This window comes from Salmo salar, chromosome ssa27, assembly GCF_905237065.1.
Source record: "Salmo salar chromosome ssa27, Ssal_v3.1, whole genome shotgun sequence".
Taxonomy (NCBI): Eukaryota; Metazoa; Chordata; class Actinopteri; order Salmoniformes; family Salmonidae; genus Salmo; species Salmo salar.
Window position 1 is genome coordinate 9532877 of NC_059468.1, and position 27063 is coordinate 9559939.

The 27063-nt window shown below is 46.1% G+C and overlaps 1 protein-coding gene across 18 annotated transcripts; it reads right to left on the reverse strand.

Moving 5' to 3' along the window:
- Window positions 1-2259: 2259 nt before the first annotated feature.
- On the reverse strand, window positions 2260-25882 carry LOC106588422 (chromodomain-helicase-DNA-binding protein 4). 18 transcript variants are annotated; one of them, XM_045709284.1, is made up of 42 exons: window positions 25581-25882; window positions 24985-25119; window positions 23487-23593; window positions 23082-23336; window positions 22449-22567; window positions 21862-22240; window positions 21435-21567; window positions 20600-20769; window positions 20046-20276; window positions 19557-19760; window positions 19103-19311; window positions 17556-17687; window positions 17346-17445; window positions 16883-17074; window positions 14523-14723; window positions 14247-14384; window positions 13864-13985; window positions 13533-13706; window positions 13128-13269; window positions 12777-12908; window positions 12436-12553; window positions 10168-10292; window positions 9779-9871; window positions 9390-9543; window positions 9185-9208; window positions 8802-8977; window positions 8407-8596; window positions 7436-7525; window positions 7193-7293; window positions 6853-6986; window positions 6601-6745; window positions 6337-6505; window positions 6078-6137; window positions 5738-5844; window positions 5277-5505; window positions 5093-5146; window positions 4779-4934; window positions 4473-4581; window positions 4057-4189; window positions 3655-3850; window positions 2630-2799; window positions 2260-2535 (listed from the first exon to the last, which is right to left on the reverse strand). In XM_045709284.1, exons 2-42 carry the CDS (start codon window positions 25046-25048, stop codon window positions 2521-2523), a joined length of 5952 nt encoding a protein of 1983 aa, XP_045565240.1. In that variant the 5' UTR covers window positions 25049-25119; window positions 25581-25882; the 3' UTR covers window positions 2260-2520. The 18 variants fall into 18 exon arrangements, with proteins under 18 accessions (XP_045565240.1, XP_045565241.1, XP_045565238.1 ...); XM_045709285.1 differs by having other exon boundaries at window positions 7193-7284; window positions 8419-8596; window positions 21420-21567; XM_045709282.1 differs by having other exon boundaries at window positions 8419-8596; window positions 21420-21567.
- Between the last annotated feature and the right edge of the window lie 1181 nt (window positions 25883-27063).

The window sequence follows — 27063 nt, forward strand, 5'->3', positions numbered from 1 at the left end:
AAGTGTTCTCTCTTTTTTGGGTCATCTAGAAGAGTTTAGACAAGTTCCAAGTAGTTTGATTCTGATGCCTCCACCTCTACATTTTACATTTTAGTCATTTAGCAGACACTCTTATCCAGAGCAACTTACAGTAGTGAATGCATGCATTTCAATTCATTTCATACATTCTTTTTTCTCCATACTGGCCCCCCGTGGGAATCGAACCCACAACCCTGGCGTTGCAAACACCATGCTCTACCAACTGAGCCACAGGGATCTATCTGCAGCAAGTATACATAACACAGTTAGTAAATTAACCTAGCCAGCAGAGTTACAGTGCTAAGAGAAAAGTTTGTGAACCCTTTAGGATTTTCTGTATTTCTGCATGAATGGGATCATATTTGAATCTAATTCATAATAATAGATCAAGTGAACCCGATTAACAAGTCAAACTCTGAGCGGTTGTTTTGAAAATAGAAACTTATATATTATTTGAAAGCTACAGGCATTGTTTTTTGGGAATTGTTTTTAGGGAAATCGAAATCAAATCTTTCTACTGTCATAAGAAACCCCCATGCTGAGAAATACGTTCAGCCATTTTGGGACAGTGATTCACAACGCAAAGCAGATGCAGCTGGTTTCAAGTGGCCAAGAGACATCATGTGTTCTCCTATTGCTATCTAGTGGACGAACTGGGAATCGGACAGAGGATATATTTACATCAATGGATAGATGGAGACTTCAGCTTTCTCCTCACATATATATATACTTCCTGTAAGATGAAGGTATGGCACGTTGCACAAGCCCTGCACTTTTAAAGTGGCTGTGTTCCAATGGGAATTTGTGCATGTTTAGAGTTCCACTATTAAGTAAAAGATCTGACATTCTAATTTATTTTGGAACAGTAATTGGTGACATATTTGATCTCAAACCTAGACTTTCAAATCTCTTATTCCCCAACATGGGGACATTTTGGGGGGGACCCTCAGCCCCCGAAAAATAAAACCCCAAGTAATTGTATTTTGTTTGTTGGTCTGCTGCATCTTGGGCTCTGTAGTAGTCACATTGTTTCAGGCACCTTTATCTGAATCCCAGTGTTTTTTAACAGTACTAAGCATGTGTTTAAGACTTACAGTTTTGAAACCGAAATCTACTTAATGAGCATTCATAAATTCACTCTGGAGTGCCAGTGCGCACTCTGGGCCTTTGTAAGCCTTCATAAATTCAGAGCGTTTAGAGCGCACGCTGGACGCTCTGGCCGAGGAGCAAGGTTGAGCTGGTCGTTCTTGACCTCACAGCAGTCAAGCTAACTTTGGCCAGCTTCTCCCAGACATAAATGAGAGAACACCTCACTGACCATTTTACTCACCCTTGCGGAGCTGGTTAGGCTGTTATCATGTTATCCAGAGCGTTGGTGACTAACTGTGCTGCTGGCAACAATTTAATGAAGCTTTTTTGCCGATGTTTACTGACACAGGCAATATTCAACTGGTGTTGAGAGTTTGTAAATTCATCAGTTATTCTGCGCTCTGGCACACTCAGACGAGAGTGCTCTGAAATCGGAGTAGATAGCCAGAGCTAATTTACGCCCTGAGTGTGCCATAGCGCAGAATAACTGCTGAATTTACGAACACCCAGATGCCACTGGCACTCCAGGAAGAATTTACGAACTGGTCTCGTTGCAGGTCGCGTTCTTTGCAGTTGTGCATAATGATTTTTTTATAAAGTATAAAAGAACAATGTCTGTACAACACAAGACATTTTGAATAGACTGTGTGCCTCCACCGGGTTCACTGGAATTTCATCTTACCTCATGTCATTGAGACTTCACCCAAAGCGATTTACATCAGTGAATGCATACAATTTAATATGACTGTCCCCAGTGGGAATTGAACACACAACACTTGCGTTGTTGCCACCAAGCTCCTAACAGCCACACAGTACCACTAAGGTCCAGGCAGTGCATGGTCCTTTCACTCCATTTCCTTTTATCATATAAAGGGCCCTGTACAGCCTACGCCAGGGTTCCCCAACTGGCAGCCTGCAGGTGATTTTATTTCCCCCCCCCAATTTAATAAAAAAATAAACATTCATCAGTCTGTCTGTTACTTCAAAGTCTAAATGAATTTGTCTTGACTGGAACAAAAAGAGGTAAAACAAATATATGATTCAGTCACTCTTAGATCCTCCCTGTTCTGTATATTTTCACTAGCCTTGCTTATACACCATTGAATCGTTCCCTCAACACCCCCCCCCACACACACACACAAAATCACATGATAAAAAAACAAACATCCTTTATTACATTTTTATTTAGGTCCCAAAAAAATCATAATAACATTATATCAATAATATTAATAAAGTCAAAACAAAAGGAAAAATTAAAATAGCTATTATTTCCACAGTGTCCAGGAGTCAGCCTGTAGGAACGCTGCAAGTCCATATTATATAAAGGGCCGTGGTTTCAAGCTTGGGCGCATCATCGTCTGCTGTGCCGATCAGGAATGTAGAGGTGGTGAGGTTCAAGGGGGCTAAGCCAGGCTACTGTTGTGACAGCTGTAAGAGAAAGAACGCAACAAGCACATTACAAAACGTGACAAGACTTGTGCACAAAACATTCACACACCCGTCATTGGGGTGGGATGCTTACCTGCGGTTGTTGAGGCTGTGGTTCGGGGCCTCTGCTGGCCAGGCGGCTGAGGATGTTCCTCTCGGACATCTGGAGTCTCACTGCGACCGGGGGTATCCGGGCGATGGTTGCCGGGAGACGGGTCACGTCTGCTTTCATGTCACTGAGCAGCTCCTCCAGCTGTTTCAGCACTGAGGGGGAAAGAGAGAATGGAAGTGCTTGCCAACTTACATATGCCTATATACAGTGTATTCAGAAAGTATTCAGATGCCTTGACTTTCTCCAAATGCTGTTACATTACAGCCTTGTTCGAAAAGTGATTCATGTTCCTCATCAATCTACACACAATACCCCATAATGACAAAGCAAAATAAATTGTTGCAAATATATATATTGGCTTGGCTAACTAGCTAGCTAGTAGTATGATTTGAATGACTCGGCAACACCAGATCAACAGCATTGGCTTTTTGCCTCCTGCCCCAGTTCCTAGTGGAAAGTGGACAGCGGTGTACAGAGATGCAGAATTACACTTTGTAAGGGGGCTTTTCTGGACCACTGCTGAGGTGTGATGGTCTTACAGTCGCCGAAGCGTCACCCAGGTGGGTGCTACATTTCAGTAGTGGACGATCCAGCCCATCTACGAAGGAGGAACTGTGACAATGGAAGACGGGGTGGCCGATGAATGATCTCTACCTCCCTGCCTGACTCTCCATTATGCTCCCTCCTGTTAAGATACTTCCTTTCTTACTTGGAATGAAAAGTGCTGTATAAAATACATCTATTATTAACTTTACAAATCTTCAACTAAGCCTCAAGGTACTTTAGGTTAGGTTGATAAATGTATTTTGGTCTGTCAGCAGAGACACTATTCTTCCTATTCCTTTGCACAGGGTCACGTTCAGTAGGCACAAAACGGTCAGACACGAAGTTAAATGGGGAGGTACCATAGGAACCATTTTAATTTTCCGTTGCCAAACATTTTTCTACAGTGTGCCCTAATGAACTCGACCCGGGCGTACTAGGCGAGTGCCAGCTGGCTAGCTTACCTTTGTGCAGGACGGCGTTGGCGGGCTTGTTCCCCGACATGGACTCCTTGCTGAGGTGTTGGTGGGACTCGGCCAGACACTCCACCTCGCTGAAGCGAGTGTTGAGGGCCATGGAGGGGTGGGAAGGGTCCTCCGACATGTTGAGGTAGGCCGCCCGGCGCAGCTGCTCCTCGATCACCAGGGCCTGCTCCAGCAGCTAGGGGGAGGAGGGATGAGAGGAGATGGGGAAGCACAGGAGTGGATGAGAATACAGCAATACAAAATGCACAGTGTGTACATGGAGCACAACAAATCTTTACGCGAGAAGAGTGAAAATGAGACCGGCTGACAAACAGGCCTGGGGGGGGGGGGTATAAAAAGAGGTGGCTTATAAATGATCATGGCTAATAAAGGCCTTTATACCTTGAACCTCCTGGCCAGAAACTTGTTTTTTATCTCCAGGAAGTTGCCTCGGTTCATCTCAGCCTTGAAGGGCTCGTTGAGGATGGCGTACTTCACGTCGTTCTGGATGTCCTGCCAACGCGCGTAGCCGTGTCTCGGGGGCGCCAGAGTCAAGGGATAAACAAAAACAGACTGGCCCCACTGTTTGCGGTATGACCCAATATTGGCCTAATGTATGTGACCATTAACCAATACTTGAAGCTGGCCATAGTTATTAGATCTGTTGAGATTGTACTTTTCCTGCTACAGGCAATTTTCCAATGAGCGTTGCACCGGTTACATTTTGAAGAGAAAGATTTGACCGTAAATCACTGATGTTTGTTTGCAAAGAGCCACGGTGGGCAGCATAGTTTGTCAACAGTGGTATAAAAGGATACTGTATGATGCCAGCCAGAAGCCAGTAGTCATGGCGACGGTGCCAGATCTCATTGGTCTTCTTGGTGACGGTGGCGGCTCTCTCCTCATTCTGCCACAAGGAGTGCAGCTCTGTAGGGGGGAGAAAAAGAGTGATTCCCTGAAGTAACAATTGAGACTTGTTGAAACTGAGACCATTGAAAACGCTATTTAGTCCAAGAGTAGCGCTTAACCATGTATGAAACCAACCAAAACTCTGCTGAGAACGTGTGGAGATCTGCGCATGCGTTTGTGGTATGCTTTCCCTCTTGACACTCCAGTTCTCTTACCTGTGAATCCTCCGTCGGCGATGTTGAACATGAATCTCGTCTTGGCTTTCTTCTTCTCCTCACTGACTCTGGCCGCCGCTCCCTCCTTCACACTGTCCCCGTTCTGCAGCTTGGCCAGCTCCTCCGCCTTCACGCCATCCTTCTCCTCCTTTTGCTCTGCAGACAGAACAAGGTTGAAAATGGGGTGAGAGAGAGAACGGAGTGAAGAAGAAACGTGGACCGACACAAAGCACGGAAACCAACAGTATGTCCTTTTCTGCAGTTTGCTGATTGACGAGTGCAAAATGAGAGAGAATGATGGCGAGGGGAGCTACCTTTCTTTTCCTCTGAGGCAGGAGTGGTATCCATCTTCTCCGTCTTCTCTTCTGCTGCAAATCCAGAGGGATGGAGAGAAAAAGGGGGAGAACATTAGCAAACATCAAAGGAGTGTCTAACAGAATGCAATAGAAGTGGTACTGTGGAAAAATAGTACTGAACCATATTCTATTACGACATCACCTTTGGCCTTGGAGTCTTCCGATTTGACCTCGGACACGTCCATCTTGGCCTCTGCTGCTGGAGACTTGGTCTCCTCTCCTCCCTGAGTAGGCTTCTCTGCAGTCTCGCCGTCCTTCTCCTTCTCCGCCTCTCCATTGGTAGGCTTGTCTGTTTCCATGGGCTCTTCTTCATCTTTCTCTTTCGGTTCAGGGGAAGGAGTCTTCTCATCTTTATCGGGGATCGCATTTACCTGAAAGAGAGGAACATTCCTTAGAACCAGAAGCACAGAGAACAGCACAGGCGTTTTAAACTTACTAAAACTAACTATTCTGGACAAGGAGCTCCATCTCAAACTTCACAACAATGATATATACTGTGGTATCTATACCCCATGTAGAAGTATGATAAATTGATTGGCTTTGGTTAGACATTGGCTTATTCTAGTCTGTTGACCAATGTAGATCAAGTGTATAATTCTTTACCTCTGGGTCTTCCGTCTTTCTGGACTCCTCCTTCTCCACCTCGCCATCTTTCTTCTCCTCTTTCTCGCCATCCTTCGCGGCGTCCTCAGTCTTCGAAGGATCGTCTGCTAAACCAACAGGACATCAGCTCTTAATCCACCTTCCACATCTCCAAGCACTGATTGACAGTCACACATTTTACACACCCAAGCACCTCTTTTTTTTCCTAGGGTGGTTTCACTAAAACCAGCATAGCAGCAGCAGAGCTTGAGTCGGTGTTTGACCCTGCATGTCAAGAGTCCTGGAACAGTGAGATGGTGTGGAGGTAGACAGGGGGGAGTGGGGGACAGAGTTGGTTTACCTGGGGCAGGCGTGTTGGGTTGTGTGTCTGCGGGTGTGCCAGTGGAGGGAGTTTTGGGGGCTGGGGAGGGCGAGCACACAGAGGGGAACAGGGGTTAAAAGCATCATCGCAGGAGAGGGTCTAGACTCTGCAAGACACGGGACGTACTTGCAGAGATTTTGGGTTACAGACCATAGGTCACTACAGCTGGGAAAGACTGAAATGCAGGAAGAGCAAGGACCGGGGAGAGGGTTGTGGAAGAGGGCGTAGTGGTCTGTACCTGTGGCGGGTGTGTTGGGCTGCGTGTCTGCAGGCGTGCCCGTGGAGGGGGTCTTCCCTGGGGAGTCGGGGCGGGCTCCAGCTGCAGCGGCCGCAGCCTTTTTACTCTCCTCCAGCTCCATCATCCACGGCATGGACCACTGGCCGTTGACGTGCTCGAACTCCTGGACCTGGTGGAAAACACGGTCAGGACGAGCTACACTCACACTTTAGCGTGTTGAGTTGAATTCCTCCCAACTATCCCAAACCAGGAACTGGGCTCTACCTTCTTGCGGATCAGCGACATCACACCGATGCGGGTGAGTACGTGTTGCCGCGACAACCCCTCGCGGGGGACGCCGTCAGCGAAGGTCTCCGCTCCGTCGGCGCCGGGCTCGCACAGGTGCCTCATGAAGAGGGAGACGTACGCCCTGCGTGGGAGAGAGGATCCGATGTTAAACAAAATATAGAGGACAAATTCAACCAATATCAAGGCATTACTATTTTGGATTTACACTATAACATGTTAGTTACTCACTTGAACTCTTTCTCAGATTTCCCACGCAGGTCTCTGACCAGCCACTGGGTGGTGAAGGCGTCCTGAGGAGGCATCCCATAACGCATCACTGCATTCAGGAAGGCCTTCCTCTGGCGAACGTTGAAGCCCAACACCTGAACACCAGAGAGGCAGGGTTAGTGTTGCGTTAACAGGTAGTCCACATATTGACCCCTGACCTTTATTTCTGTACAAGCCAATTGAATGCCAAGAGACAAGTGGTGGGTTGGCCCATCCGTAGATAAGCTAAATTGCAAACACATTCAGGATCATGCAGAGCATTGGTTCAGAGTGCAGTGATCGATGGACATTGGAAGCTGACCTCAATGTTGCCTCCCACTCTGGCCAGCAGGGGGGGCAGTGGCTTGTCCCTGTCGCCGCGCATGCCTTTCCTGTTGGGTCTGCGAGAGTTGGCTGCACCGCCAGAAAACAGGAAAAACACCAAAAGTTATTCTCTTAAGCTTCACAAACCACATACAAAAACACACACACACACACACACACACACACCCACTCTTGTAAACACCGACAGAGACACCGTCTGTCCACACACACTTTCGCTTACCTTCTGCCCGCTCATCAAAGTCCTCGTCACCCTCCTCGGAGGCCACAGAGTAGTCCGAGTTGTTGTCCGATTGGTCATCCTGCCAATCTGCTTGGAGACAGAAGACACGGGGCGCAATTTCAGTACACAGTCCAGAAACTTCTCTGAACTTCTTCAAACATGAACATTTAAAAGAGGGGGGGAAAGAAGATTCTACAAGGAAGTGGACTTTGAGTAAAAGGTTGACAACCAGACCAAGCACAGAGCGCTAGAAGGAAACCAACGCCACAGATATGGGGGTGATGTGTCAACTTGTCCACAAGCAGTGCCCGAGTGCGAGTAGCTGACTCAAACCACATGTGGGACATTGTTTAAGCTAGTATGTGTACAGTTAGGAGCCGAGAAGAGATGCACTGTTTCCCGACTCAAAACGGAAGGGGTACAAAATACAAAACAACTGCAATTCAGTCACACGCGCCAACTTATTCTTCAAATCCCTTAGGGTGCTAGGATTAAAGAGTGCCACATTTTACAGGGGCGGGTGCTGGCATTTTCATCCTCTAGATGCAGTGCATTGTGGGTAGTGTAGTTCGCCATTGCAATGCATTGTATTCAGGTGTCAAAAGTTAAAGGAAAGCTGCCATTCCAACATAAAACTAACAAGGACTTGGAACAGATATCCGCTCACGTTAATGTAATTCTGAATAGTTTGGATTGTTGCTGGGAATAGAAGATCACGAGCATGTCGGAAGATTTACCAGGCTTTCTGAGGACTGACATAGAGCCTTTCTGAAGAGGTAATGCAAAAGGGAGGAAAATTCAAATTGCCACCACAACTGAAGAGGCATGCCTCATGCAGGTGAGGAGTAATCAAACCAGCACAAACACACGACACCACTCAGTTACTAAGACTTCGCTGGTGAAACTCACACCCACCACTCTCTCTCTCACACACGTAAGTAAGTAATGGCATTGGCGCTTGTTGTTGTTACCCCGTCTACTACCTCGGTCCTCCTGGGAGCCGTCGTTGTAGTTGACCTGCTTGCGGATGCGCTTGCCCTTGCCCAGGTTGCGGGCCAGGTCCTCCTGCTGCTGCTCATAGTGGTGCCTGAGCAGCTTCTCCCAGTAGTCTGGGTCGACACTCTCCTCCTGCTTGATGATCTCTCTCTGTACTTCCTCCTCCTGGGGGGGCCCGAGAGAGAGGAGGGAGGGAAAGGAGAGTCATTGATCAAGTGTGCATGTGTCAAATGAGACGTCAGTTACACACACACCTCACAACGTCTGGGCTACAACAAGGCCACTTGGGAGTCGACATTCTAAAAATATAAAACATCACTATGGGTCAAAGTGTCTGCTAAATGGTGTTTTTGACCCAAAACAAACTTACCGGCTCCTCCTCGTCCTTGACCACGTACTGGGCCACCTTGAAGGAGCCCAGGTACTCGTTCATGCTCCCGATCTCCGTTTCCTCCGGGGTTTCGGACTCCTGGTTCCTGTCCAGAAGTCTGTCCACCGCCATGTCATCGTAGTGGATCACCTGGCTGTCCTCCTCCTTGTTCTCACCTGGGGGACATGAAACATTTTCAGAACATGGTCCAAACATTATCAGAACGTGTTATAAACATTGTCATAACCTTATCTTGAACTAAATCTGTTCTAGACATCGGTTTACCCAAAATGTTGATAATTTCACCTAATAAGTAATAACCAACAAACTATCATCGTATTTGACTGTTCGTATCTGCTGGCATTTGCTCGTTTTCTGTTCACCTGCAACACGCTTCCAGTAACCTGCTGTGGGCAGGTAAAAAAATAAAATAAAAAAATATACAATAAGACAACATTTCATTGCTCCCTTTCAAGACAACTGAAAGGTGATTTAACAGATGAACAACTATCCACTCCATCCTTCCACCTACCCATCCACCCTCCCCATCCATGTTTACAACAGCAGGAGCTGTTTAGTTCCTTTTACCTTCTTTGTCTCCCTTTCCAAGCTCGTCCTTGAACAGCTCCTCCGTGCCAAACTTGAGGATGTCGTCCAGCTCCTGTTTGGACATGGAGCCCGTCTTGGAGCCCAGACCAGGACGCACCACCAGGTGGGTCAACATCATCTTCTTCTTGGCAACCTGGAGAGGGAGGGAACGTGGGATGTTTCTATGTCTGCATTGACTTTCTTCCTGCCAGTATAGGCCAAAGAACTGAAATGAGTAGCGCTGACGACAGACGAAGCTCGCTTCCACACACACACACACACACGACATTCATTGGATCCAACAAGGTAGCAATTCTATGATACAGACTGCTGTGTTGCGTTGTGAAGAGGTCATTGTGATGTTGCGGGAGAGGGGACGGCCTCTTTACCTGAGTGATCCTCTCCTCCACAGAGGCCTTTGTGACGAAGCGGTAGATCATCACCTTCTTGTTCTGTCCGATACGATGAGCTCTGCTGAACGCCTGAGATGAGAAAGAGGCAGAGACAAACAGTATGAATCTTTCGTCCTTGCAACCACCTTAATAAAAAGTTGATATAATAGAGAACAAGGAGATGGTGAATGGCCCAATCATAAACTGATCCATAAGCACTTGTGGAGATCTGATTGGATTCGACAGGTGTAAGCAATATGGTAATAGCTCCACCTTACCCTCTGACAGGCTAGGTGGAAGGTTCACCATAGTACTTCTACTAATCAAATTCTCAAAGATCATTGGGCTTGACTTGGGCCTGTGTGTGATGGTTTCAAGTGTGTTACCTGGATGTCGTTGTGAGGATTCCAGTCGGAGTCGTAGATGATGACAGTATCGGCGGTGGCCAGGTTGATGCCCAGACCTCCAGCTCTCGTCGACAGCAGGAAGGCAAACTGCAGCGCTCCAGGAGCTAAGGAACAAACAGATCAACCACTCAGACCAAATCACTATACATCAATCTATATTTACATCAATCACTTGCTTTATCTCTATAATCATTCACTTTCCAGGGATTATTCAGTTTTCTGGCCCGCCTAAATTCAAACAAGCAACGTGGCGCCGTTTCCACCTACTGAGAATTCCATCTCTTAAAACCCGATACAAATTGTAAAAAAGATAAATGGACCTATATAATTGTGTATTAATATCACGTTTGAGAACTAACCAAAGCTGGACAGTCAGGGATGATAACAAATTCCCCCAAAAACTATTGCAACAAAGACTCAGAACTTCTTTGGAGCCCTGTTTTATCGCTGGTATTCTTAAAACGAAATTCATTTGAGATTGCATGCACCTGCGTGGTAAAACAAGCTCGATTTCAACGAAAACCCCACAAGAATAAAACACTACTTTAGATAACCCGACGTTGATATCAGACAGCGGCAAATTTGGCCATCTGGGTTATCTATTCCCGCACAATTGAATTAAAGAACTATCAAGAGCTTCAGAAAACATAAGGCTGATGAATGTAAAATAGCTTACTATAAGAACAGGATTAGCCTGATAGTCCTACAGACTAGTTCATTCCAATGTTTCACCATAAATGGCATTTCATTTGATAAAAATAAAACATTTCAAATAAACAGTATCAGTCAAAAGTTTGGACACACCTACTCATTCAAAGGTTTTTCTTTATTTTTACTATTTTCTACATTGTAGAATAATAGTGAAGACATCAAAACGATGAAATAACACAAGGAGCCAGAAGATAGCCCTTATTGGTAAAAGACCAAGTCCATATTATGACAAGAACAGCTCAAATAAGCTAAGAGAAACAACAGTCCATCATTACTTTAACACATGAAGGTCAGTCTATCCGAAACATTTCAGGAACTTTGAAAGTTTCTTCAAGTGCAGTCGCAAAAGCCATCAAGCGCTATGATGAAACTGGCTCTCATGAGGACCGCCACAGGAAAGGAAGACCCAGAGTTACCTCTGCTGCAGAGGATACGTTCATTCGAGTTACGAGCCTCAGAAACTGCAGCCCAAATAAATGCTTCAGAGTTCAAATAGACACATTTCAACATCAACTGTTCAGACGAGACTGCGTGAATCAGGCCTTCATGGTCAAATTACTGCAAAGAAACCACTACTAAAGGACATCAATAATAAGAAGAGACGCGCTTGGACCATGAAACACGAGCAATGGACATTAGACCGGTGGAAATCTGTCCTTTGGTCTGATGAGTCCAAATTTTGGTTCCAACAGCCGTGTCTTTGTGAGACGCAGAGTAGGTGAACGGATGATCTCCGCATGTGTGGTTCCCACCGTGAAGCACGGAGGAAGAGGTGTGATGGTGCATTTCTGGTGATTTATTTAGATTTCAAGGCACACTTAACCAGCATGGCTACGACAGCATTCTGCAGTGATACACCATCCCATCTGGTTTGCACTTAGTGGGACTATCATTTGTTTTTCAACAGGACAATGACCCAACACACCTCCAGGCTGTGTAAGGGCTATTTTACCAAGTAAAGTGATGAAGTGCTACACCAAATGACCTGGCCTCACCCGACCTCAACCCAAATGAGATGATTTGGGATGAGTTGGACTGCAGCGTGAAGGAAAAACAGCCAACAAGTGCTCAGCATATGTGGGAACTCCTTCAAGAGTGTTGAAAAAGCATTCCAGGTGACTACCTCATGAAGCTGGTTGAGTGTGCAAAGCTGTCATCAAGGGAAAAGGGTGGCTACTTTGAAGAATCTAAAATAACATATTTTGATTTGTTTAACCCTGTTTTGGTTAACTACAAGATTCCAAATGCGTTTTTTCATAATTTTAATGTCTTCACTATCATTCTACAATGTAGAAAATAGTCAAACTAAAGAAAAACCCTTAAATGAGTAGGCGTGTCCACATTTTGACTGGTACTGTATATAAATCCCTCTTGATATTTAACAATTATAGGATATATATATATATATATATATATATATACACACCTAATTTAGATCTGAAGACTACAACTATATAATAGTCACTCTGAAATTGCAGTATACACAGTGATCTAGTTAGATAGTGAATGAGGAAGTCAGTGTGGGGTGAGCCTCACCATTGAATCTGTCGATGGCCTCCTGTCTCATGCCCCCGGTAATGCTTCCGTCGATACGCTCGTACTTGTAGCCCTCGTTCTCCAGGAAGTCCTCCAGCAGGTCAAGCATCTTGGTCATCTACGACAGAGGGCGTGAACGGGTGGTGAGTAAACAAATAAAGCTCATGCACAAGTGGAAAAACAATCTACATGAGTAAGCAGTGTCCATGTGAGGCGTGTGCTTTTTGTATCCAAGACCTTTGAAATGTTTGAATCCTTCTTGATGTAATGTGAGGGACTCAAATAAATGGACTTCGTGAACTCAAATAAAATATTGATAATGTGTGTGTTGGTTAACTAACCTGAGAGAAGATGAGTACTCTGTGCCCTCCGTCTTTCAGCTTCCTCATCATCTTCTGCATTAGCGTCAGTTTCCCAGCAGACTTAGTGAGGGCGCTACCGTCGTACATCCCATTGGGCATCTTTGGGGCTTCCTGGTTTTTTTGTTGGGGGGGGCAATCAAGAGTCAGCTATATAGAGCCTTACAGGAAAAATACTACAAAAGTTATAATGCATATCATGAAAATGCTTGACGCAAATAGTATCTAAGACTGTATAAAATAGACTGTACAAAATGAATGCACCACTACCCCACTTAGCCATCACAATAGCATGGTCCATTCCCATTCAAATGTATTATAAGTGGGTCATACCATGGCAGCCACAGGGAAGAGGTAGGGGTGATTGCAGCACTTCTTGAGGTCCATCACCACGTTGAGCAGGGATACTTGATTTCCACCACTGCGCGTGTTCAGAGCCTCAAAGTTACGGGTGAGGATGAATTTGTAGTACTTCCTAAAAAGAGAAAGAAAAAACACGAAAATCCACATTTAATACCACTTCCACAGTCCAATTATATTGTAAAGTTCTAGTGAGTTGAGTATCCCAAGGCAAGACTGTGTTTAAGTAAAAGTCTATGGACGATGACTAATCATTCTAACTTTATATTTGATCACGTCTCCCTTTTAGCCAAGTTAGACAGCACATACAACTGGGTCACCACTATTCAAAATGTACACCTTCACCACACCCTATCCCTCCATGCACTTTTCACTCACTTCTGCATGGGGCTGAGCTCCACCCTGACGATGAGCTCCGTCTTGGAGGGCATGTGTTTGAAGACGTCAGCCTTCAGTCTCCTGAGCATGTGTGGTCCCAGCATGTCATGCAGCTTCTTGATCTGGTCCTCTTTGGCGATGTCAGCAAACTCTTCCAGGAAACCCTCCAGGTTACTACACAGAGAGAGGAAATTGCAGGGAAGTAAGTAACGGTTAACTCTATAATAACTGGGCTAAGATGAGTGGGGTGTGATACAGGTGATGTGAAGTGGTCGTTGGGATTGAGTGGGAAAGTGATGTGGTCAGAATGTGTGTATACACACACACACACCTGAATCTCTCTGGCGTGAGGAAGTTGAGGAGGTGGAACAACTCTTCCAGGTTGTTCTGTAGAGGTGTACCGGTCAATAGCAGCTTGTGCTGGAGAGGATAGTTGTTCAGCACTCTGAAGAACTGGAGGGGAGAGAAAACAGAGTATTATTCAACTAGAAATGCAACACTTCTGTATTTGTCAATGGTACTTTCAGCCATACCAGTTTAGGTGGAGTTTCATTGTACAATGAAGGTATCCAACTAATGAGAAATAGAATTTGGGATGCCTCATTGCCCTTATACTTCCAAATTGATCTTTATCCTGAATAAGGGAATATGTTGCACATAACAGGTAAACTACCTCCATAACAGTCCTTTAAACCCTCAACTCTAATCTCTCACCTTGGACTGGTTGTTTTTGAGCCTGTGGGCCTCATCGACCACCAGACAGGCCCAATCTATGGAACCTAGGATGGCCATGTCGATGGTGATCAACTCATAGGACGTCAGCAGCACATGGAACTTCACCGATGAGTCTTTCTACAAGGCCACGACGGGGAACGGTTAAAAACGTGACACACACCAGCATATCACTGAAGGAGTGATATATTGAAAAAAATAAAATACATTTCATTTCATCGGTTCTTTTTTAAACACATTTCCCCCCGTAATTCTCACCTTCATCTTAGAAGCCCTCTTGCCTCCGCGGATGGCGTTGTTCTCGAAGGAGAACTCGTTCTCTCTGATGACGGCTCTGCTGTCTTTGTCTCCTACGTAGGTCACCACGTACATGTCCGGGGCCCACATCTCAAACTCTCTCTCCCAGTTAATGATGGTAGACAGGGGGGCGCTCACCAGGAACGGGCCCTTGGAGTGACCCTATAAAGGGGGAAAGAAAAAAGTTGATTAAAATAAGATCATTTGTATGGGTGGCCCAAGCGGGAATCAAACCCACTACCGTTGGTGTTGCAAGTGCCATGCCCTACTAACTGAACCACAGCTAATCTTAATAAAAATATATAATTTCTCATGTAACATTTATATTTCTATCATTCTAATGTTAAAATATTGTGTCGTCAAAAGATATTGCATTCTACACTCCGATCAATAGGTGGCAGTACATTTTAGTCATTTAGCAGACGCTCTTATCCAGAGCGACTTACAGTAGTGAATGCATACATTTCATACATTTTTTCCCCCCCGTACTGGTCCCCCGTGGGAATCGAACCCACAACCCTGGTGTTGCAAACACCATAACGCCACCTACGCAACAACATAGGCCTATACATCCTTTAAGCAGGGCTCATACCGACATTGGCAAGTCAAATTCAAGGGCTTCTTCAAGCATTTCATTGTAATTTAAGGACCTCAATAGTTTACACAATTGTACATATAGGGCCTAATATACTGACTAACGTTCAATATTCACTACATGGCCAATAGTATGTGGACACCTGCTCGTCAAACATCTAATTCCAAAATCATGGGCAGTAATACGGGGTTGGTCCCCCACTTTGCTGCTATAAACAGCCTCCACTCTTCTGGGAAGGCTTACCATTAGATGTTGGAACATTGCTGCGGGGACTTGCTTCCATTCAGCCACAAGAGCATTAGTGAGGTCGGGCGATTAGGCCTGGCTCGCAGTCGGCGTTCCAAATCATCCCAAAAGTGTTCGATGGGGTCGAGGTCAGGGCTCTGTGCAGGCCATTGTCATGCTGAAACAGGAAAGGGCCTTCCGCAAACTGTTGCCACAATGTTGGAATCACCGAATTGTCTAGAATGTCATTGTACAGTATGCTGTAGCGTTAAGATTTCTCTTCACTGGAACTAAGGGATCTAGCCCAAAGCATGAAAAAAAAAAAACAGCCCCAGACCATTATTTCTCCTCCACCAAATTTTACAGTAGGCACTATACATTGGGGCAGGTAGTGTTCTCCTGGCATCCGCAAAACCCAGATTCGTCCTTATGACTGCCAAATGGTGAAGCATGATTCATCACTCCAGAGAACGAGTTTCCACTGCTCCAGAGTCCAATAGTGGTGCGCTTTACACCATTCCAGCCGACGCTTGGCATTGCGCATGGTGAGCTTTGGCTTGTGTGCGGCTGCTCAGCCATGGAAACCCATTTCATGAAGCTCCCGAGGAACAGTTTGTGTGCTGACGTGGCTTCCAGAGGCAGTTTGGAACTCGGTAGGGAGTGTTGCCACCAGAGGACAGACGATTGTTACGCGCTTCAGCACTGGGCAGTCCCGTTCTGTGAGCTTGTGTGGCCCATCACTTCACGGCTGAGCCGTTGTTGCATCACATCACCACATCCGGCCGTAACTGGGAGTGCCATAAGGCAGCGCACAATTGGCCCAGCGTTGTCCGGGTTTGGCAGTCATTGTAAATAAGAATTTGTTCTTACATGACTTGCCTAGTTAAATAAAAGGTTCAATAAAAGAAAGATTAAACATCTAGGAGCAACATTTTCAGTTGACCAGGGCAGCTCTAACAGGGAAGAAATGTGATGAACTGACTTGTTGGAAAGGTGGCATCCAATGACGATGCCATGTTGAAAGTCATTGAGCTCTTCAGTAAGGGCCATTTTACTGCCCATGTTTGTCTATGAGATTGCATGGCTGTGTGCTCAATTCTATACACCTGTAAGCAAGAGGTGTGGCTGAAATAGCCAAATCAACTCATTTGAAGGGGTGTCCATATAGCGTACACTACAGGGCCTGAAGTATAAGTAAATGGAAGGACAGAAAAGTGATGTTTTATGTCATGATTTTGGACAAATCCATCAAGACAGCAACCACGATAAAGGGTTAAACATAGGGTTTAAAGCAACTCAGGAATTTTACTGAATATAGTCATGATTCCCCCTTATATCTTAATGTAATGACGTGAAAAAAATTGGCAGACTTTTATCAATGACTTGTCAACAGCCGTAACAAGTTAACCAGCAGAGGAAATCCTCCCTGGTACCCTAGTAAACAGAAAGACCCACATACACTTTCACCCTTATTCTCTCCCACACACACACACACACACACCTCTTTGTAGAGTGAGTAGAGGAACACGGCAGTCTGCACAGTCTTGCCCAGTCCCATCTCGTCAGCCAGGATAGTGTCTGTGCCCTGTGCCCAGGAGAAACGCAGCCAGTTGAGCCCCTCCAGCTGGTAGGGGTGCAGGTTGCCCCCCGTACTGTCCAGGTAATCAGGCTGCCGCTCAAACTTGATGGTGGGCTGAAGAGGGGGGAGATCGAGAAGAACAGTGAGTTACTGTTGATGTCAAGACACACCACTCAGCAGGAAATATGCACCATAAGGGATTTATCATGTGATTGATATAACATAAAGCTGCAGAAAAAGAGATGCTAAAAGTCTGTTTTAACAGTAAGATACGGAGCAATTTATGACGATCGGGAATACCTGACAAATCACGAGAAACCATATCTCTCATAAAAAGACAAGCCGTGTCGCCAATCCAATTAAAATGACAACAGCCAACACTTACGTCAACGACAGGATTCTCAGGAGGCCGGTCCATCCTCTTCGTCTTGCCTTTCACCTTGATCTTCTTCCCTGGTTTACCCTCGTCGCCCATCATCAGCTCCCTGAAACAGACGAGAGGGAACATCGTTACCCTCGGAAACAGACAAAGAAGAAACTCCTCCTCCGTTCCACCTACACAATGTAGAGAAGGTGGCGATAATGCATTAGTGACCTGTGGTTCCAGTACTGCTGTCTGAAGACGTCAAACTCTGGGATGTCCATGTCCTCAGCCTCCCAGGTGGCCTGGTCGTAGGCCAGGTCTTTCCACTTGATGAGGTAGTGTACGTTATTCTTCTTGTCCTGACTGCAGCTCACAAGACAAAACTTGGTTAGCAACGTTGCCAATTAAATCCAGTAGGCATGCACGCACATACATACACAAAAGTATGTGGACACGCCTTCAAATTAGTGGATCCGGCTATTTCAGCCACATCCGTTGCGGACAGATGTATAAAAATCGAGCACACAGCCATGCAATCTCCATAGACAGACATTGGCAGTAGAAAGACCTTACTGAAGAGTTCAGTGACTTTCAACGTGGCACCGTCAAAGGATGCCACCTTTCCAAAAAGTCAGATTGTCAAATTTCTACCCTGCTAGAGCTGCCCTGGTCAACTGTAAGTGCTGTTATCGTGAAGTGGAAACGTCTAGGAGCAACAACGGCTCTGCCGCTAAGTGGTAGGCCACACAAGCTCACAGAACGGGACTTCCAAGCACTAAAGCGCATAAAAATCGTCTGTCCTCGGTTGCAATACTCACTACCAAGTTCCAAACTGCCTCTGAAAACAACGTCAGCACAAGAGCTGTTTGTCGGGAGCTTCATGAAATGGGTTTCAATGGCCGAGCAGCCGCACACAAACCTAAGATCACCATGCACAATGTCAAGCGTCAGTCGGAGTGGTGTAACGCTCACTGCCATTGTACTCTGGAGCAGTGGAAACACATTCCCTGGTGTGATAAATCACAGGTTTGGCGGATGCCAGGAGAACACTACCTGCCCCAATGCATAGTGCCAACTGTAAAGTCTGGTGGAGGAGGAATAATGGTCTGGGACTGTTTTTCATGGTTCGGGCTAGACCCCTTAGTTCCAGTGAAGGGAAATCTTAACACTACAGCATACAATGACATTCTAGACGATTCTGTAATTCCAACTTTGTGGCAACAGTTTGGGGGAAGGCCCTTACCTGTTTAAGCATGACAATGGCCTGCACAGAGCGATTCAGTGCTTCCAACTTTGTGGCTTGCACAGAGCCCCATCAAACACCTTTGGAATAAACTGGAACGGCGACTGCGAGCCGGGCCTAGTCGCCCAACATCAGTGCCCGACCTCACTATTGCTAGTGGCTGAATGGAAGCAAGTCCCCGCAGCAATGTTCCAACATCTAGTGGAAAGCCTTCCCAGAAGAGTAGAGGTGTTATCGCAGCAAAGCGGGCACCAACTCCATATTAATGCCCATGATTTTGGGATGAGATGTTCGACAAGCAGGTGTCCACATACACTACATGACCAAAGGTATCTGCAACTGATTGGTTGAAATTATTGCACCATTTGCACCACAAGGAGAAACCCTTTACCTGACAAAGAAAACATGCAGATTTCACTATGTGTCTGGCCTTGCAACTCAAACTCTGCTGCTATTTTGGAAATGTTAACTCTCAATGAGACTAAAAATACATTTGAATCCCATTTAGCAGCCAGTCCGGGAGTCTCGTCCTGACCTGTGGTTGAGGATGCGGTGGATCATCATCCAGGCAATCTTGATGCCGAAGCGGTAGTATTTCTCCTCCATCTTGGCGTAGAGCGGGTCCTTGGCCTTCCTCTTCGTGCTCTTTTCCTCGTCGCCCTCGCCAAAGTCTATTGAAGGAGGCTCGTCCATGTCGTTCTTCCTCTGGTAGTTCCTGAACATCACCTGACAATGCAGCTCCAACTGGAGACAGGGAAAAGTGTGTGTGGGTTGTCGAACGTTGGTGCGACAACGCTCTTCTCTAATCCATTTCAGTGAGAAAGAAAGTGTCTGAATGGTTTTTGTTTGTGTTTATTTCAGTGTTCGCCGGCGCCTCAAAAGCAAAAATAAAATGCGCGACAACTCAAAATGAGGGTAGGTGTGTATGAGTGCGATTGCCTGCAACGTGGCGGCCGAGCGTAAGTCTGCATACCTGTGTGTGTACATACCTGCAGCTCAGACACCCAGGAGCAGTGCCAGTAGGACATGTTGCTCCACTTGGCGAAGAACTCCCTCTCAGGGCGCCCGGCCAGAGGGGCGGGGTCAGGCTGGTCAGCCGGGAGGTCTGGGGGGCGGGGGATGGGCGTGGGCGGAGGGGGGTCGCCCCAGCGCCACGTCAGAATCTTCTGCACCTTGCCCTTCATGGGTGGACACTGAGGAGGGGAGGAAAGTGTCAGTGAATAGGTCAAATGTTTTTAAAAAGCCGCTCGCTTTTCAGGACAAACTGATCATAACGTCATGGTGAAAACTCCTTGTCTACAGATAAGCTAGGTAATGTTACATTTAGTCGTTTTGTTTTCCCAATACACTACCCAAGGGGGTAGGGGGCTAGGTTTCAATTTGGGAAGTAGAATTCACTGTACCCTGTGTAACTGGCTGTGCCCCGTGTCAATCACCCTGCGGGTCCCACCCCATTGATTTACTCATGGTTCACTCACAGTGCAGCGTGGGCAGATCCACTCTCCGTTGGGGATCTCAGGCAGGGGCGGGTTGAGACAGTGGATGTGGTAGGAGGAGGGACAGGAGTCGCAGCAGAGCAGCTCGCCACCGTCCTTACACACCCTGCAGAACTCCATGTGGTGGTCGTCCTCCTCCGGCTCGGCCTCCACCTCCTCCTCCTCCTCTTCTGAGCCCTCCTCCCGCGCCTCCCACTGTTTGCCCTCCTTCTCCTGTGGATGGGAGAGGGAAGGGGTTCATGTGAATGGTAGTTGAGCAACGGGAAAGGGTTAACTGTTTGACTGGTAGGGAAGCAAAGATGGTTACGCACTTGAGCAATTTGAGAGCTAACAGTACCAGCATATCCCACAGTACTACCAGCTAGCGGTTTATGATCATTGACTAATGCCTCTCAATATCTCCTCATTACCCTCAACCAGATTCCTCTGTATTTTGTTGTCACTCCGATTGATCATTCTGGTTGGCTGACCAGTACCATATTGCCCGGTCACTTACTCCACAGAGCCATTCATTGGCTAAGGAAGGTGTCACTCACGCAGTGTGGGCAGCTCCAGGTGCCCTCTGGGGCGTTCTCCATGTCGGGGTCCAGACACACCATGTGGTAGGCCCTGGGACAGGTGTCACACAGAATGATCTCCCCTCCCTGCTGGCACACCTCACAGTAGTCCTGGTGGTCCGTCTCATAGCCGTCACCATCCTCCTCGACTGGAGGGAAGGAACAAAAGGACAGAAGTGGGTGAGAGCAATTCAAACTAGACACGGTACATTTCCTGAACAACCCCCCCCCCAAAAAAAGGAATGCATTTTCAACATTATTTTTGTTGTTTGACGAGCACCCTAATGAAATACCAGCGAGGCTATAACACTTTAGAGGTTACATATTGTGAGGAACGCACATTTTAATCAATCAGAATGTATTTTATAAAAGTGCTGTAGAATGAAACGTTAGGGAATGGACATCGCTGTTCGTCGCTCCCTTTTACCGTGTAGGTGGAGTCATTCAGATGCAATATAGGAAGCATTTCAAACTCCTGGGCGATATGTATCGATACTCTGACAGAAGAGTTTGTCTACGTCAAAGTGTGTGACAATCCCCAAAAAATTTAAAGGCAGAACATGCTGGATGCTGCCCTGCTGAAAAAGTATAATCTTCTAGTGACTCAGTAAGACTGAGTGGTACTGGCTGAGTCATAGCTAATTGGACATGCATACACATCCAAACTACAGCTGTGGAGTCTAGCAACTCAAGACCACTTTTTATTGGGTTTGAGACATACTGCATCACAGCCATGGATGACACACAACTTCTTGGGGTTGAGATATGTATCAGAGCCATGGAAGACACACACACACACCTGCAGAGTACAGACCCTTCTTCTTCTTGGGCTTGCTCTTGGGCTTCTTGGAGCGGCTGCTGCGGCTGTTGGAGCCGTCCGACACGGACACGCTGTTCATGCTGGCGTCGTCAAAGTCACTCTCCACGTCAGGCTCATCCTCTTCACTCTGATAGGAACAACCAGACAGAGAATGGTTAGGAACTTCGTTTTAAGGAGAAATGTGTCTAGGTCGGAAGGCCTCTATGCCAAATGATAAAAACATTTTGTCATCAACAACGAAGTCAAAGTGAGCGAGAGAGGTGACTAAACAGTGGGGCCGGGAACTGCCAGGGACCTCACGATACGCTATGATCACGATACTTACGTCCTGATACGATATGTATTGAGATTCTCACAATTCTATATGCATTGCGATTCGATACTGTGATTTTTATTGCGACTCAATGTTCCAAGCACTTACCGAGGAGCGTTTCCTCTTGCTGTTGAAGCCTCCTAGTTTGATCTTGAGCGGAGCTACCTTTTTTGTAGCCACTTTCTTCTTCTCTGCAGGCTTGGGGGTGGGCCTGGACTTCTTACGAGCATTAGGACCTTTGCCCTCTTTGGTCTTGGCCTTTTTCAGAGGCGGGGCGACCGGTGGCTGGGGCTCGGCGACTGGGGCGGGAGCGACCTCCGCCACCATGCTCTCCACGGCGGCAGACACATTGGCGGCGGCCAGGGCGGCAGTGGCGGCGGCCGAACCTCTCAGGGGATTGTTGGTGCTGAACTCACGCCACTTGGCACCCAGTACCATCATCATCTTGGACACGGCGATCTTGGGGTTCTTGGCCGCGATGAGTGGTCTGATGGAGAGATAGGGGTGGATGGTGAGTAATGAGGACAAAAAAAATTAAATATGTAAAAGAGTGAAACGGTAGGCGAGATCATGGGGAGAAAGGAGACAAAATATCTGAGAGAGCAAAAAGTTGAACAGCAAATGAGTGGGGGTAAGAAAGAGAAAGCTTAAAATACAATTCATGCGGCAAGCATTGACAAGGACAATCTCATTACCGGACATATTGGCTGAAGGCCTTGTAGTTGGTGAGGGAGCGGTAGTCCTCGTCGCTGAAGACGTGGTCAATGTCCTCCATTCCCCAGTCATCCAGGAGCTGGGACGACGTCTTAGGCTCCTAGATGAGACAATTCAACATGAACGTTTGCTTGAACGTGGTTCTTTCCCGTCTTTTCCTTACTGACTGGCCTATTGTGGTGGGACTATTTCTTGCCCTCTGAGTGTTGCCATTGTGTTCAATAGTTACTAGGTCTTTGTTAACTCTAGCACGGCTTTGGACAAAACACTTTCCTCCCACCATCGGCTATTTTAAGCTGCATGCAGTTATACCATGTGGCAAGTGCTTGTCTTAAAAAGGGCCAATGTCAGGTAGTTCGGTGTTGCCACGGTGACAGTATGTCCTTGCATAAGTGCACTTACCACTACCAGTCACCCTAGTGGTAGTCAACTCAGCATGGTAGTATTGATAACTTATCTACATCTAGAGATTACAGGTAGCTTATTCAATCACTTTCTATGAAGCTCTGAGTTTTAGTTGCATAATGACAATTCAATTAACACCATGACATATTATTTAGTCAACTTTAATGCCCCCCCCTCTCCATCCTTCGATCCTCGAACTAAAAACTCACCAAGCTATCATCGTCATCGTCCTCATCCTCCTCTTCCTCAGGTTCAGGGTCCTTCCTCTTGTCCTTTCCTCCACCGTTTCTGTCAGTGCTGGTGCTGCTCCTCTTCTTCTCCTTGGAGGTGCTCCCCCTGTTCTTCTTCTTCTTCTTCCCTGGGTTGTAGTCGCTGCCCTCGCTGTCCGAGCGGGGCGCCGCTCGCTCCTCGTCCCTGTCCACCTCGGGGGTCTCCATGGGCTCGGGGGAGCTCATAGGCACATCCTGGAGAGGACACATGGGGGGGGGGTGTATGAGTAAGCCCGTTGTCTTCCGACAGGTGGCGGGTCCCTCCACTGGCAGACAAACGGAACACAGTGCGTCCAAAGAACGTACAGATAAGATTAGAGACGTGGTCATGTCACTGTAGCCTACCTCTCTGCGAGAGGTCCGCCTCTTGCTGCTTTTGTTCTCCCGGCTCTTCTTGGCCTTCTTCTTCTTCACCTTCGGGGCCTCACTCTCTGACATCTCCTCTTCCTCATCTGCAATGAGGTCAGAGACACAGCTTAATAATAGCTGTAACGAAGAATGTCAATTGAATATCCTTGCAACCTTGGTAGCTGCAAAGTCCTATGGAATCGGGTTCCAAGGCCTATTATGTAATTGCTCATGGTAGATGTAAGCAAATGGCTGTTGGCATTGCAATCAGCACCAAGTAGCCATGGCCGACATGTGATAAGCTGTTTGTAAGTCAAAATGAGGGGTGCTGGGTGTCTAATTAAATGACACCTGAATGCCATGTCATCATTATCTGGGTTATGGTTGAGTCCAGTTAGCCCAATTGTAGAATTTGATGTCCCACAAACAAATTGGAAAAGATGGCTCTTCCAAGTCATTATCTAGATTCGAGTAGGATTATATATGGTCAATGATTTTCACATGCGAGAGGTTTGAACGCAAAAAAAATTAATAATAATAATTACTAACGACTATCCAAAAGGTGGCCTGTTGACGCCTGCTATGTCTAAAATCGGAAAATTCCATGGCCTTAACTTCCCCACCGAGGATTCTAATGGAATATGCAATGCCGTCATATCCGAACCTGTTGTGTAAACAAAGTAGCCAGCTAGCCTAACGGTTTTATTGTCCTTCGCCAGCTAAGGTAGCCATCTACGTTATATAAGTACAATTCTGTGACACGTTCCACAAAATGTACAGATAGAGTGAATGACTGCATTTGTTTCTACCACGCACCCGATGATAGGAGGAGAAAGTCACCGTCGTCATCTGCCATCTTTCAAGCTAACTGGCTGGCTCCATCTTGTCATCGGCACGTAAAAATACCGGTAACATTTGCTAGGCCGCAAGAATATGCCGGTGGGTCGGCATGATTTGTGTAGCCAAAAGTTTAAGTTCTGTAAATTGCTTCGGTATGGGAAAACATCTGTCCGTTTAGCAAACTTACATTTAAACGGCTTGCAATAAAACTGAAACAAAAACGTTAACTAGCATTGTTAGCACACGCAAGCTAGGATAACGTGTTAGCTTCTGCCAGATAGCTGCAGTAGTCAGTCAACTATCACAGCTTAGAGGCTGGTGTCCACTGTTCCAGCAACTACTTAGCTAGCTAGTTAACTTTTCCATAACTAGTTGACCAACTAACCGTAAACACTGTATTCTGCTTGCTTAACTAGCTTACCACAACCTGCCAAGTTAACTAACCACAACCAGTATCAACTAACAACCTACTGTATGTTAGCTAGTTATCCATAGATTCAAATTCACGTCACCTTCAAGTTCTTTACTCAGTGCAAAGCCATACATGGCATCTTTGGCTCAGTTTTACGATTAACTCGCATTATTTACATAAAGTATATAACATTTTTATAAATTAATTTCGTTGCAATAAACACATGTGTTGAAGTGGTCCTACCTTGCATTAGAGACCGGTCCTCTGGGGCTCCAAAATCATCCCTATCGTCCTCGCTTCCAGACATAATGCTAGCTAACTTTAAAATGTAGTTAGCTAACTAAAAAAAAAGTTTAAATCCGTGTTGCCTCCAGAGTCCTGTCCCAGTATTGAGTCCGTCCAGGTCGAGCGGGGAGGACAGGTCGGCAAGGAGGTGGAAATAAAAAAAAAAGAAAACAGAAGTGAATATTCAGAACTGATGTCGTGCATTGAACAATATAAATACATGAATTGCCTCTTATGTAGGTTAAATAATTTCTGATGTCAATTGTTTTAGACAATACTAGGCTACTCAAGATTATCAGCCTTTCAATCTATGCGTAGTCTCGCTACATTATAGCTAGCTAGTTAGCCATTAGACATGCCATCGTCGTGCTACTAGTTTTCCGTCCCACACTTGGTTAGCTAGCCCGCTAACTCCAGCTCAATCACCGGCTAGGTTCAGAAACGAGTCACACATTCATCCCAAAACATATCAATAAATGACGAATTTCAATTGTTTAATGAATGGTCTAATATCACAAATACAATTATAAACAAACTACAGTAACGTTACTCACAAGTTGAATGGTTCCACTGTTTGAAAACAGAAACAACGAAAGGGGATGTTTGCCTTTCTTTCAACAGTTTTTCTTTTTGGGTTACAATAGCAAGCTAACGTTAGTTCCAATAATTAAAATGCAGTATTTGTCTTATGTTGCCTGGCGATGCACACGACGTCGCCGTCTCCCTCTCTCGCATTAAACACCCGCGCACACACACACAAAGAGATCAGGGGGCAGACATCCCATAATAACCCCCCCCCCCACACACACACACATATATACACACACGCACACCCCTCCCCCACTCTGCATAGTTACCTTGCAACATGCAGACCATAATAATCCACCCCCCTCCTCCCTCACATGGAGTCTCTTCCCCATTCCTCCGTGCCACCCTAGCAACCAACGTTGCTATGGGAACACTCACCCCCACCCAACATCCCATAATAATAATGAGCATAGTCACTGACATCCCACAATAAGCATAACTCCAAAAAGAGAGGATGAAAAAAAGACTCACATGGCAACTCCTCCACATGACTGCATGTAACTTCTGTGTCACAATCTACATGTATGTAGAGACACTGTACTGTAGGAGCATATTTCAGCATCTACTGACACAAAGCATGCAGACATATGATATATAGGACCCATATGAACACTTATAAACCATACATTCCTTGTGGAGGGTCACCACAGGGCACACTCAGGTAAACGCTGTACTGTGAACTTGGGGAGACCCACTTGAAAACCATTGAATGATTCCAATGATTTGCTCAACCCCCATTATTTAATCTACACACAAACCAAACCACCATGAGTCAAATAAAACATGTTGTTTCCAGTCAAAGCAGACACAAAGACAAAACAGAAGTGCCATTAACTCAGGGAAACCCTGGTGTAATGATGGCCTTAGGTATATTGATAGGTCACCATGCATCATAGACACGGACTAATGAAGCCTTATTCAAAGCTATGTCTCAATCAGACCTCTGTATCTTCCTAGATCTAGCCTATAAAGCGTAACCAACAGCTGAGACCCAGGGTCTGCAAAGGAGGCCTTGTGAAGGCCTATACTGCATTGCACTCAATGGTGGGAAAATTGTTTGAATCCTAACATGATTCTGTAGTGCTACGTACTGCATGGTTATTAGAGTGCAAAGTACTGCATATGAAGCTAAGCCAAAGCATTGGCAATCTACAATGTGGATATGAAATGCAGGCTTACGCAATTAGCTCATAAGTGATGCAATGGGCCTTTTTCAGTACTGGCAAAAAGACAGACTGCATCTACCACCATTTGTGTTGCATTGTGGCAAATGTAGTTTGTGTGAAACACCGCATTTAGCACAGCCAACGGGTAGACCTTCACAGAAATCCATCCCGAAATGTACATAAATTAAAGGGGTTACGGTTTTATTAATTACTGATATAGTCAGGGTTCAAACCATTCTAATTAAACTCCAGCCTATTCAGGAAGTGAACTGAAATGGAACAT